Source organism: Homalodisca vitripennis, chromosome X, assembly GCF_021130785.1.
Source record: "Homalodisca vitripennis isolate AUS2020 chromosome X, UT_GWSS_2.1, whole genome shotgun sequence".
NCBI lineage: Eukaryota > Metazoa > Arthropoda > Insecta > Hemiptera > Cicadellidae > Homalodisca > Homalodisca vitripennis.
This window is the reverse complement of record NC_060215.1, coordinates 9,682,811-9,697,101: the sequence shown is the minus strand read 5'-3', so window position 1 is coordinate 9,697,101 and position 14,291 is coordinate 9,682,811. Positions and strand designations below refer to the sequence as shown.

Here is a 14,291-nt window from a genome sequence, read left to right as displayed (position 1 = left end):
ACTACAGTGTCCAGGAGTTCCTTCAGTGGAGGACAAGCGCTTTGTAATTTACATACACTGACTCATACACTGATTGTGACATAAACACTGACCTTTGTTCTATTCTCTAAGAATATGTTCAATAAAGATATATTCTATTCTGTTTGGTCATATGTTTTCTTACATTCACTGGCAGCCTGTTTGTCACCTGCATTTCCAGTTAAGAAAAACTTATCTTGTGTTTTCAGGAATTTTTCTTTAAGGATAGACATTTCTCTAGTATAAGTAATCATTTTTCCCTTCTTTTGCTTAGCACAAGATCTTACTTTGGAGCATGTCCAGTCAAGTGTAAACTGGAGAGATGTGCCAAAGTGGAAATATGCTTTGTCTACCTCATTTGAATTAATAACAGAGTCCCAAGTTTCCATAGCCAGTCAGTTCTTTAAGTTAAAAAGATTATTATGTGTAAGCCTTCTTTGTGAATTATATATGTTTCCTATGGTCTCTTTTGGTAAGTCAAGTGTACAGTATTGTCCAGTGTGGTCTGATAGCCTAGTGTTAGTCACTTCTACACTTATTATGTCTTGATCCAGATCTGAGCATACTATGTCTATTGAGGATATAGAGATCTCGGTGATTCTGGTAGGTGGGAGGTCTAATCTCTGGATGTTATATCCCCTTAGTAGTGCATTGATTATCATGATTATGATAAAAACAATTCAACAGGTAAATTAAAGAAAAAAGGTCTATTTGTTATTATAATAATAATCGTAAATCATTCTTATTAATAAAAAGGTTGTGCATTTAAGTACAAAGTGAAAGAAACTTTAAAAATAGAATTGTGCATAAATGTTGCACACATTTTTCCTGTAGTATCATTAGACAATTTAACTTTTTGTTACCATTAATATTTATGTGAATATTACTTGTATGAATAATACAAAACACTGTTGTTACTTTAATAATCAACAATAACCCTTTAAATGTACACATTTTTATTTGGATTGAGTAAATTACATTTTTTATTATTGTTTTATTTGAAACTTGAAATCAATATTACATACAATTGTATTTGTGTTGTTATTTCAGGTTATGAAATGTCACTGTGGTACATAAAACAATATCACCCTCAATAAAACATTTACTATATTGCTAGTTTTATATTTTTAAACTAATATTTTAAAATTGTATTTAGTTACTACAATGCCTGATGCTTTCCAAAGAAGCCAATATAAAATTTGCAACACAACAATATTGATTTGTTATTATATTCAAAATTTTATCATTTTTGTAATATCTAACTAACATATGGCTTGTAAAAAAAAGAGTAATGTGCAGCAATCTCGATCATCTTTGATAGTTTCATCTTTTATATTCAGTATAATTTCTAAAGAAGATGATATGCTGTGATAAGAAATTATATTTATTGAAGATCACTGAATGATATCAAATAAAATAGTGAAAAATAATACATTGCAATGGATAAATCAACAGTTTTTGAAAATTAAATACTTATGAATTTCAACATAAACCAAATACTTCTGTTGACACCACTACAACTCCATGTCTGTGTTCAAACTTGGAGACCTGAAATCAAAATAACATTTTGATAACAAATAACAAGTTTTTCTAGACACAACAGTTACAACATACAAAGGGCTATCCAGAAAGTAGATTATATTTCGCTCTATAGCCGCTAGAGGCACGACTATCGTGGCCATTTTTATGTTAGGGTGTTTCTCTGTTCAATGGCCATCCAGCTGTGCTAGTGAGAGGTTACTGTTGCTCTTTTTCGTCTTACAATAGCAGTTTAAAATGTGTGACGCAATTGAAAATCCAGTGAGCTGTGAAGTGCGGTCGGTAATACGGTTTTGGTTGGCTAAGCACAATAAACCAATTTAGATTTATCGCCAACTCTCTGAAGTTTGTAGGAACGATGTGATTACTAAAGGTAGAGTGCATCAATAGTGCATTCGGTTTAAAAATGGCCGAACTAATGTGCATGATGACAAACGAAGCACACACACTCCCCCAAAAAACCAAGGAAATGTATGCAAACATTGTCAGCACGGATTATTATGGCAATTGTTTTTTAGGACAGGAAAGGAATTATTCATGTTGATTTCTTAGAACGTGGTACAACCATAAACTGAACAAAAGTTAAGAGTAATACAAAACAATTAGAGGAAAGTTAAGTTCAAAAATTTTGTTTTTGTACAACGCCCGACGGACACATGGCAAATCGGACTCAAGAAGTCCTTGATGCTTTTAAGTGGAAGATATTTTCACATCCGCCTTACAGTCCAGACCTTACATCCAACGACTACCACCTGTTTCCAGTAATGAAGATTACTTGTGACACAGCGCTTCGATAACGACGTGGAACTGCGGGAGGGTGTGACTACCTGGTTGAAGTCTCAGGCAGCAGAATATTTAAAGCTGGAAATTCCAAACTATTTCACCGCTATAATAAATGCCTAAATTTGTATGGTGACTATGTTGAAAAATAGTATTTTAATATCACTTTCAACTGTATACAATACAATTTTTTTGTATTTTGTTTTTTGTTTATATCAAAACATAATCCACTTTCTGCATAGCCCTCGTATATAACTACCTATTAAAAATATATCTTAAAAATTACCTAAAATTGGACTTGCACTGTACTCAATAACAACATAACGTTTTATATACATTTTGTTGCAAATTATGAGTAACCATTATTCTCTTGGTCAGCTAAATACAATATGCTAGTTGTAACATAATCAAGACAGTGTATTTTAAATGGAACCAGATCTTTGAGTAGAAGTTAAAGGGACACATTCTCTAGTTTTGTTCTATTAAATTAAATGTTGACAAATTTCATTATATACAAAAATAAAATATGAAAACAAACTTTTCTTATCACAGAGCTCAGCTTTTTAAAATTGCTATTAAAATATTGAAACTTGATTTATGTTAATAAGACAACGAATTTCTATTTTAAATGCATGCCCTAATAGTAAGTAAACAGTCTTTACTTGAAAACAAAGCGAATTAATTATTAATGAATGTCAGTTAATTAATTGTTAAATTCCTGGTTGAAATTTATGAAATTTTGTATTTTTATTTGCTACAAATAAGGAGTCCTAATTGCAGGTTACTTCAATGCCAAGTCTGCTGAGTGGGGAGAATCATGAGAAGTTGCTTAGAGACACATATTGATAGCCTGAATTGCAGTATTAGGGCTGGTTTGTCTAAATAAAGGTAATGAATCAACCTTCATTAGCGGAACAACTCAGTCAGGACTTCATATTACATTTTTCTCCGAAGATTTGTTACAAAAGTTTGAGTCTTGGCAGGTTCTTGAAACTGAAACTCTCAGTGACTTTTGGAATTAAATTATACTTACAGATAAAAAAAAAACAACAAATACAAATTACTATGTGGCAAATAAATGGAATGGATTACTCAGATTAAAGAATGCACTTAATGATAATTTAACCAATGGAGAGGTATTATCGCCAGAGAGGTTGACTAAAGTCATAGAAAAGGCCTATGCTAATACAGGAATTCCCTGAGGCTGAAGAAATAATCTAAATTTCTGACAGTATGGATAAGAAATACTCCTTTGAAAAACCATATCTTTTTACCATAGAAAATAGAGATGAATGGAGCAAAAAGGAGGTCTATCCTATTATAGGTGTTCTGAAGTTTGACGCTGATGGATCACACCTTGACTCTAGGCAAGGTTTGAAGTGTGTATGGGCCAGTATCAACATTAGCAGAGCCCCTGGGGAAACACACCACTGACTTCCAAGCAGAGGTCATGGTGACAGAAACATGCACCAGATGGCTCACACAAATGAGGCCAAAAAGAGCAGAATATTTAATACTTTCAGACAGTCAGGCAGCATTATAGGTGCTTGATGTCTGTTCGTTTAACTCACATTATGCAATAAAAGACAAATTAATTTGGCAAAACACAATTCTTCTGGTAGCAGCAAGACTAGAATGAAATTATTTTTGTGAAAAATTTTTTTTTATTTGTGGTTTGTTTAATTTTTTTAGTTTTTTAACTATATCTCTTCCATATCTATTTTTATTTTTCACATTTGACAAATAAATTCTGTTTTGCGGTTTAGGCCAACTTAGTAAGAGCTTGGTAGTGCATTATATCAAATTACCTTGGTAAAGTCATTGTATTTAAGTGAGGTGTGCCGGGGTTATTGTTGACACTGTCAACCTCTTCATCCTCTTGATTACGCACGTTCGATAAGATCTGAGACGTCAAACTTCCTCTAGGTGGCTTCCACAACACTAAGGCTCGTGTTGGCTTCTGCCTACACAATTATACTGTATAACCATAGTTTCTTATAAACACTTTTTGTGGATTAATGTATGCTATTTATTTATCCAAAAATACCACAGCACACAGTACAAAATTCCAAGTAAAATGTCATAAAATACAAAAATACATTCCTTTGCTTCTAAGAGAATTTATTTTTTATTTTGTTGTAAAATATGTGTTAAAAGGGGAATGTTCACAAAAATTATATATGCAACTGAATATGCATTAGTGAAGAATATTATTATAATTACATTTATCACAATATAACTTTATATTATTATCTACAAAATTAATTTGAAAAGTCTGCAGTAAAAATATAATTGGAACAAATTATTATGAAATTCCTTAGTTTATTTATAGAAAATAATGTGATATATTTTAATAATGTAGCAATTAAAGCATAACAAAGGAAATAATGAAGAGCAATGTACTTTTCAAAGAGTTGTGTGAAGAACATGCTCTCAACAAGTTAATTGAAGCTAGTAGAACAGATACGAAAGGATATGTTTTAATGTTGCAATTCTTATAGATTGAAAAGCTCTCTCTAGCTCTTCTCTCGTATCTGTGTCACTGTGACACTGCTTTGTGTCAAAGTACACTTAAAATCAATGGTAAAGTAGGTTTTCTAAAATATACAAACTAGGTAAAGTTGGCAAGCTGAACTCCTGACACTTCAACACAACTCTCAATATACAATTTCTCAATGATAGACCACAATGTAATGTTATAACCAGTGACTAGAGCCGTTAATCAGCTGATTGTTGTGGCTCACAAGACGTGCTGTCATATAACAACAGTTGATATGGTTAGTACTCGGCTTTTAAAAAATGCATTAGCTCCCTTATTTCTCAATGGATTTTCTTAAAATTGCTATTATTGGATTTGTAATTAAATTATCTAACTAAATGTAATAAATGTTAATTTTTATCATGTGTAGTTTTAAAGATATTTTCGCTTAAAGATTTGTTTGAGAGTTTTGGGACACCCTGTAGATATAAAATCAATTTAAAATAAAATTACTTTAAGATCTAATAAGATAAAAATAGTACCACATCTGATAGATTGCAATGCAATAAACAACTATTTATTTCATATTTATACAAACAAAGAACACCAAATCATAAGGTATTATTTAAAAAGAATTCTACATATATCCCACATTTCTAACCACCAAAACATGTTTATAAAAATGTATGGTTAGCGAACTGACCAGGAGAAAAGTACAAAGGATAATCCTGGACTGCGGGCATCAAGAACTAAAACTAAAGAACTATCCAGGATTGCACCCTCACTTGCTCTCAACTAATCACTCTGCCAGCTAACTGATCAGGAGAAAAGTACAAAGGATAATCCTGGACTGCGGGCATCAAGAACTAAAACTAAAGAACTATCCAGGATTGCACCCTCACTTGCTCTCAACTAATCACTCTGCCCACCAGGACTGAGTATTAATGTTCACCAGTTCTTTCTTGTACTATTCCTGGCTTCCATCCTCTCTCTAGCTCATTTTGCCCCCACACTTCTACCAGCAAAGGTAAAAAGAAGGCGTTTTGTGTTCTGTCATGGTACATGGTCTGACGCCACACTTTATTTTCCATCCTTTCCCTAAAATCTGGGCATAGCCTGCAGTGGGGATCCTACTTCCTAAGAATGATAAACATGGCGGTCTCCACTTTTCTCTGCAGAATATTCCTATACGTCAACAGTACTTGCTACACAGCTAAATAATTTAGTAGTATTGCCGGAAAATGCCACATGTCTCTATGTATCAGTTTTAGACCATATCCTTTACTGAAAAAATATGACAAATTCTTATCACTTCAATGTACTTACATTTTAAGTATAGAATCAGGTAGAAGAGGATCCTGGAAGGTGGCAAGGCTCTGTACCTCCTTGCTAAGCACTAGTGTGGGTAACATACAATCGGCTTGTGTCGGTTTGTCCAGGCCATCGCTCAACATCTAATCAAATATTACAAATTTATTCAAATAACAAAAACTTTAAAATACTAGATTTTAATATAATTATAAAACCTCACTCTAGTATTGCGTAATTGTTGAGCAACACTGCCAACATAGAAATTGCTTAAATTAAATCCCCCAATAATTTTAAAAGTGAGTTGTTGTCTAGTCACTTACACATCTAGAGTGAAAACCAATAATGGAATTCCCTCATTGTTCTAGGTTTTCCATGTGTGTTTAAATTTTCCAGATAATGCAAAAATTTACATATTAAAAAAACATTAATATTTAATTTTATAATGTTTTATTATTATTTAAATACAAACAAACTTGTATATAAAATAAAATTGAGTTTCCTACATATATTTATAAAAAAAATGGAAATGCACCTCATGTAAATTCATTTTTGAAATTTAAACTTTCTTTCCAATAAGGCGTTTGCTTTTAAATGTTAAACGTAAAATTCCAAAAAAAATAATGCATTCATATACATAACATGAATTGGACAAAAGCCTGAAATTTCTATAAACCAGTTAAAATACAGATTAAATTTAAATTGTGATTTAAAAATCAAACTTATGACAAATATATTTTAAAACTTATAGTTAGTATTAACCAACAACAGTTTTTGATTTGTTATTGTGTTAAATTATATTAAAAGGGGTTATATGGTATTGAATTAAGCTGCTAACAAAACCTTGGTACAAGGCATAAGTAGATTTACATCACCACTTAACTCTTAACACTAAATTTAAAGTTTGTTCAGTTTCCATAAAGAAAAACCAACTAAATCTATCTTGTGCCGAAAGTGTGTAAAGTTTTCATGGCAAGTGTGTTAACATGAGGCAAACACGTACGCAGTGTCTGGCTGGGATCAGTGTGACCCATGTAGTTCCAAACGTAGGAAAGGTATGCGGTTGGACTCGAGCGTACAGGAAGGAAAATCAACTTTAAAAGGTTTGATGAAGGTGCTCACAAACTTCTATGAAGAACACAAGACTACCAAGCTTGACTTCAATAAATCTTACGAAGCTCTGCATTAGAAACTTTGGGAAAAATTTACAGCACTTCAAGATGCTCTGAAAATTTAGGAATATTCAGTCAGAATCGATAATTTACAATCAGAGAATGCTGGCTTGAAGCAGAAAGTTACCAAGGTGAAAAGTAAAGTAAAAGAAATGGAGTAACACTCTCGGAAAAACTGTCTTGACATACAGGATATTCCAGAAGAAAACAATGAACATGTCCTTAAAATAGTGAAGGATTTTGAGCGTGCACTTCTCTACTCAAACTGGAGAAACCGAAAGATAATCCTGTGCACACCAACGAATCACTGTCACGGCAAGAACAATGTGGGCTGCCACTGCGTCTTAAAGAAACACCATCAAAAGATAAAATTACTCAAATGTTACTGTATTTTCATCAAACTGTAGGTCAGTGTTTCAAATTGAGATTGAGTATATCATATAATAAAGTATTTTATAAATTAAAATGTCTTTGATAATTAATATAACTGCCCTTTTAACTTATTTAACATTTGGTTTCAAGCAAAATTATCTATTATTCAAAATTGGTGCTTCAAAGCTTGTAAGTAGATCCTAGGTCACTACAACATTCTCAGGAAAAAGTGCCTAGAAATAGTTTCTTATGTCCATATAAAAACAACTAAATTTTAGTTTCTTAATCTAACATTAAATCAAACAAGGGCTACCCAAAAAATTGCCTCTAGTTCCATCAAGTGCGCGGAGTTGTAGCAAACCAATACAGTCCAGAATAGGGCATGTTAGCCATTTTGTTTATAAGTTATAGTTTTAAAGTGACTGTTTTATAGAAAAATCACACCAAACGGGAAAGAAACAGTTTTTCTCTCTCTGTAGGAAAAATGTAAATACTGCAACATTTTAAAATTGTGTGAATGATTATGCACAATATGTTGCAGTATTTTCAAACTTCTCCAACAAGATATTGCAGACAGTTTTGTATCGAGTGTGAACTCATAGGTAGGTCGGTTGTCATACTTTCTGTGTATGCTAGGAACCAAATTGTCTTGCAGAAATTGTGTGAATGATTATGCACAATATGTTGCAGTATTTTCAAACTTCTCCAACAAGATATTGCAGACAGTTTTGTATCGAGTGTGAACTCATAGGTAGGTCGGTTGTCATACTTTCTGTGTATGCTAGGAACCAAATTGTCTTGCAGAAATTGACTAGTACATACAGATCAGTGTACCATTGTCCAAAAGGTGAGTAAAAATTATGCGGAAATTGATAGAGGTCATATATTGAACTTGTATATGATAAAATTTAATTTGATTTATTTTTTTGTGTTTTTGAGCTAAACGGAGGTCACTTTTGGGACAGCCATTCTGTTGTGCCATGATTACAGATCTTATCAAATACACAACATTAAATCAACGCTTTTACCTGTTCACCAATATAGTTGTTACTTATATGCATATTTTTTAGCTGTGCAGCCATTTTCTCTTCTGTAATGTGCATCTTAGCTGGCCTTCTGAAAAAATAATAAAATAAGATTTTAATTGTCTATGTAAGCCCAAGTTAATTAAATTCAGTTTATAGCATGATTTCTTTGTCCTGATTATGATACCTTGCGATACTTCCATAGAAAATAATTGAAACAAGTGTGCAGACATAGACGAGACTGAGAGAATTAATTGTTGAGAACGACATGAGTTAGAGAGGGAAAATCTCATCTGGAATTTTCAGAGCCTATTTCCAAGTTGTGTGATTTAATACTCTAGAAAAATAATGCATTATTCATTACCACATGGTATATGGAATAAGTACATATGTAGCAACATAAAAACCAAATTTATATAAAATGTTAGCTAAGCAAAACAAGCAACTAGAATTAAATTGATTTTTAAGAGACAGGATTCAGGAAAGCATTTATTCTGTGACCTTAACATACCCTACAGTATACAGCTTTGAATATCATGTGAGAGAAAGAAGAAATAAAATCTTTGATAATAATTATGGATATATATATGATATAAGATAACTGATGACTGACTGCCACGCCAAGCATGGACAACAGATTATGCCTAACATCCTTGTTTGGTTATAACGAACAAGTGTTTCGGTGTGGACATGAGGTTAGGTGAGTGAGTGCGGTCAATAGATTGGACAATAATAAAATTACTTACAGATTAATATCCAGGTCTGATTTTCTTTTAATAAATCTCATTTTTGGGCGTGGAATACTCCATGGATCTCCTTCTCCTGATGTCTCACCAAATCTGAAAATGATAAAAACATAAGCAATATACATTAAATGTATCTGAGCTACAACATTAACCTCGCAACACTTAAATGTGTGCACAGTTAAAAAATAGTAGTCAAAGGTATGATGGATGTTACATATACTAGTCCTCAACCAAAATCTCATATGTCAATGTGTACATCAGAAGTTGTCTTTATCTCAGTTCAGTGAATGATGGTTAGAGGAACCTGAATCTACAGGTCCTTACCTAATAATACATATGTGCAAGAGTGACGCACAAACTAAAATTTATTCTTTTATCAAATACATGATGGGTAAAAGAACCCGCATTTACGAACTCATTGATATATCTAAGTGTACCTAACGAGTTAAGGTCAGATCTCAATGGTGCAAAGGATGGTTGATGAAGGAACTCCATCAAGTTAGGAGCAAAAAGAAATATATCTAAACATATCTGACAAGCTGGAAGTTCTTAACAGTTTTGATGGATGGAGGAATTTGTATCTCCAAATATTTAACTGACAATGAATATGTTAAAATATACCTGACAAGTTGAGGTCGGTTCTCCACACTCCAAGGCATGATGGATGGAGTAACGTGTATCCAGGAAATATCATCTGACATGGTTGTCGTGTCCGGGCTGCCAGAGTTGCCCGGAAACATATGCTGATAATTCATTTTCTGAAACACAATTTTCATAAACTATGCTAAATTGTTATTTGGTTATTGTTGAAGCTAGTTTACTCCAAATTCGCTCTTGATGCGACTGAGAAAGGGTAGTTGGAAAACTCAATAAACTCAACATGTTACCTGATGTGGTTAGCATTGAGTCCAGTGAATTCACAATACCATCATGAAAATGTTTGATAGGGTACTGTCGAAGTGTTTAGAATAACTTATAAGTTTATATTCAATTCAGTTTATTGCATAAAGATTCTTTTTCAATATCCTCAATTCATGAAGGTAGATTCTTGGTGGTGAGAGCAAAAAGTATATACATACTATTATTACTTATTAGATTGATATTTACATACTATTATTGATATATCAATGTAAAATTAGATAGACTCAGTAGCCACAGACTCCATCCATAGAAAGAACGAGTACCCGGACCTAGTTCCTAACTGCATCCTAGGATACCTAGTCCATATACTTTATATATATATATATATATATATATATATATATATATATATATATAAATTTAATAATGTGAAGATAATATTACAAATACAGATTTTAAACAAACAATGTCTACTTTTATGGTAATAATCGCCATGTAGTGGCTATTTTGGGACTATACTCATTTAACAAGTTCTGAGAAACCCTAAAAATGGTCCTGTACCTCAAAAATGTACAAGACGATTTTGATCTAACTTCCTATACACATTCAGTACACAGTCTACTATATTATATTACTACCCTCATTCTTAGGTCAGGCCTATTTTTGGAGCAACACCGATTTTACAGGCTATTTGCTAAAAACACAAATGTATAGATGGCCGTACCTCGAAAATGTATGAGCCGGTGTTGATAAAACTTTCTGTATGTATTCAATACATGGCCTATTATACTACATTATACCCCTCATTCTTAGACCGCACCTATTTTCGGAGATATATCGATTTTACATGTCAAATACTGAAAAACCAAATCTATGGATGGCTGCACCTCAAGAACATACACGTAAGAGATAATTTTGATGAAACTTTCTTTACACATTTGAGATACAATAATACACTATAATATAACCCCCATTCTTAGGCTGCGCCTATTTTCGGAGACTGTCTCATTGTTGTTATTAGTCTTAGAAACCTGCCAACATTAAATGTTTAACATTATATTTTACAAAGAAAATACTGCCACTGAGATTCACTTGACCAGAGAGTTCCAGGAGTTAAATGTGGTATTCTTGAATAATCTAATGTTATCTTTCCTACAAAACAATTTTAAACCTCCCTTAGTTTTATAATTATTTTGGACTCACAAATGTTGAAGGCATTTATATAAATTGATAATAATTAGCTGTACTACTGACCATCTTGTTATGAGCTCCGTAAAAACTATGTAAAACCTCACACTTTTACAACTTAATTTTTACTTGAATTAAGAGATATGTCCCATTTCAGTATTACAGTTATTTTGTATGTACCCCGAAACAGCACAACAGCTGACCAATATCAGGAACCAATATGAGGTTGACTCACGGTTATAAAAATACCATGTGATGCCTTGCACATATATAGAACAAAGAAATAGTGCATGAAACAAAAGAAAACAAATCCCTCGAGATAGTACCTATCAGTAAAATATCAAATTCTAGAGGGGCTGATCAGAAATATAAATTGAAATGTAACGCAAAGAAATTTATGTAAAGTATAAAAAAAACTTAATAAATCATGTAAAACTATAATATTTATGTATAAATGGACAGTAGTAGAGAACGCTAACCATTATTGTGTTGGCGGGTAGAGCTGAGCGGCAGCAATAAAAAATTGGTGGAACCTGGTATGTGGGATGGAGTATTTGGCCTTGAAAAGGAATTCTGCCAGGTACCCGACAAACTGGTTACCCCGGACACCATAACTATGGATGTTCGCCCTGACTTCTCGCCAGTGTCTTTCAATAGTGTTTGTATGTGCACCAGTATCAGGGTCAACAAAATTAATACAATGATTGGTGGAGAAGTGCATGAAACCCTCATCACCGAGACAGTTGTAGGCCTTCCAACAGTCGCTAACAATTGTCGTACCTGGCAGAACCCATTCTTTAATAACGTCAAGCAGGGTATCCCTGTCACGTTGTTCAACAGGAACAAGAAAGGAATCTCTGCTCTGCCTTTTGAATCCCCCAAAAACCCACTGTCTCTGAATTATGCTGTGATCATATTTTCTCCTTCCAAATTTGGCCTCATCAGTTTCAACGACTGTCAGAGGACCACCAATTTTCTTCGACGTTGTTAAAATGTGATGGAAATACACATCGTGGCAGAAAGAATACCACTCCACTACTGAATGCGCAGATACGCCAAACTCCAACGAAATATAGCTTTGTCTCGTGGCTTGAAATGCAACAACGTGGTCACCAAACCAAAATATGTCTCTATGTTTAATCGCGTTCTTTTAAAAAAATCAACCTGCCTGGGCCGATTTAAAAAAATTACAACATTTAAAACTTTTATTTTTACTACTTTTACTGAAGCAACAATACATCAAAGTTTCCCGGTTTAAAAACAATACATGACCGCATGATAAACAAATACGCTCATTATTAAAAATTCAATGTTCTATTAAAAAGGAAATAATGTCGATTCGGTCAAAACGTAAACTTCTAACATGCCCGACAAAAAAACGCAGACACACACAATTCACTACTATTCATTGAACTTGTGGATGGTTGATCCATGATTGACAAGGACTAACTTGATCCGAAGCACAGTACACAATATCTCGTGAAGCACTGAACCACAGCCTCGGAGATCAGTCCCGGCCGCAGATAACATTGAAGTACATAGATATCGTGACACAGCACATATAACAGAATATTAAATACTTAACTATTTATGAATATAACCCCTAAAACCATGTTATTTGTCATTTGCACCTCCTAAAACCATATATATTTTTGTTCAGGAGGATGAGCAGAATACGTTAATAAAGTCAAATTCGTGATTTGTCGGGTCGGCCTTTAACTCATAGATACCATATAAACTTCTAAACACTTTAGCCACACTTCAAATTCTACATTCAATTGGAGCCTACCTGAAAGAAATAGGTAGATTATTGGTAGTCTCAAATATTATTACAACACATTCAAAGTAGCCTATAGTCAACTATGCTAATATTTTTTTAAGGAATCAAGGGAAACATACATTCCTTAATCTATGTTACTAAACAAGAAATAAGGGGAATTATAATTAGTAAATTACCTCTTCAGGTTTAAGCTCATGTATTTAGAACTTGAAAAATACTATCAATTTTCAAATTGTGACTTATTCATCAATGTTACTCTGAAGTTTCTAGCATTTTACCCAGTCTAGAACCAGGCTGTTTACTTTATTTTAAATAAACGGTATCAGTTTGCTAAAATGTTAAGAATATGTTCAAAGTAACTAACTGTATAATTTGTAAATAATAAACATACTAAGATGAATGGCTGGTATTTTTTTCTGAAAGTTAGCACTAAAGGCTAACAGGCTTGGGGAAACCCATGCTGCCTCGTAGTACACAAACTTTTGCTGTTGTTGTCCCTTTTTTGTAAAGGGCAAGGCACCCCGAGTTTCATTTAACGGTAATGTTAACTTTATGTCACATATCTCTGGAACCAGACTACATAGAGACCTATTTCTTGTATTTTAAATATTGGTATAAACCAGTAATTAAATGCAATAGTGTCGTTACAATAATGTCTAATTCCGCAAATCTAACTGTATATTTTCATAAACTTTTATTTTTTTCGGAATTAAAAAATATTATGTTTTAAAAAATAAAACTAATTAAGGTTTTTATTTTTTAATTTTTTATAGCAAAGGGATTGTCATGAAACTCTCAAGGGAACTAGATATATGCACTGTATAATATACCATAACAATTTCATAGCTCTAATAATAACGGTTTTTGAGATATGCGACATCAAACTTTAAAAAAGTAATTGTACGGGAAATTACAAAAAACTAAAATAAAATAGGCATACGCCTGATAAAATAAGAAGTAAATTTACCTTTATTGTAAGGCAGCACCATATGGTGGGTTGTCAGGGTCCTCTGACTCCTGGTA

At 32.9% G+C, this 14,291-nt stretch overlaps 1 protein-coding gene across 1 annotated transcript; it reads right to left on the bottom strand.

The window, feature by feature from the left end:
• Nucleotides 1–1,384: 1,384 nt before the first annotated feature.
• On the bottom strand, nt 1,385–13,686 carry LOC124368663. The gene is made up of 7 exons (XM_046825921.1): nt 13,445–13,686; nt 10,061–10,197; nt 9,440–9,532; nt 8,697–8,784; nt 6,143–6,270; nt 4,146–4,301; nt 1,385–1,566 (listed from the first exon to the last, which is right to left on the bottom strand). Exons 2-7 carry the CDS (start codon nt 10,192–10,194, stop codon nt 1,533–1,535), a joined length of 633 nt encoding a protein of 210 aa, XP_046681877.1. The 5' UTR covers nt 10,195–10,197; nt 13,445–13,686; the 3' UTR covers nt 1,385–1,532.
• Nucleotides 13,687–14,291: the final 605 nt, after the last annotated feature.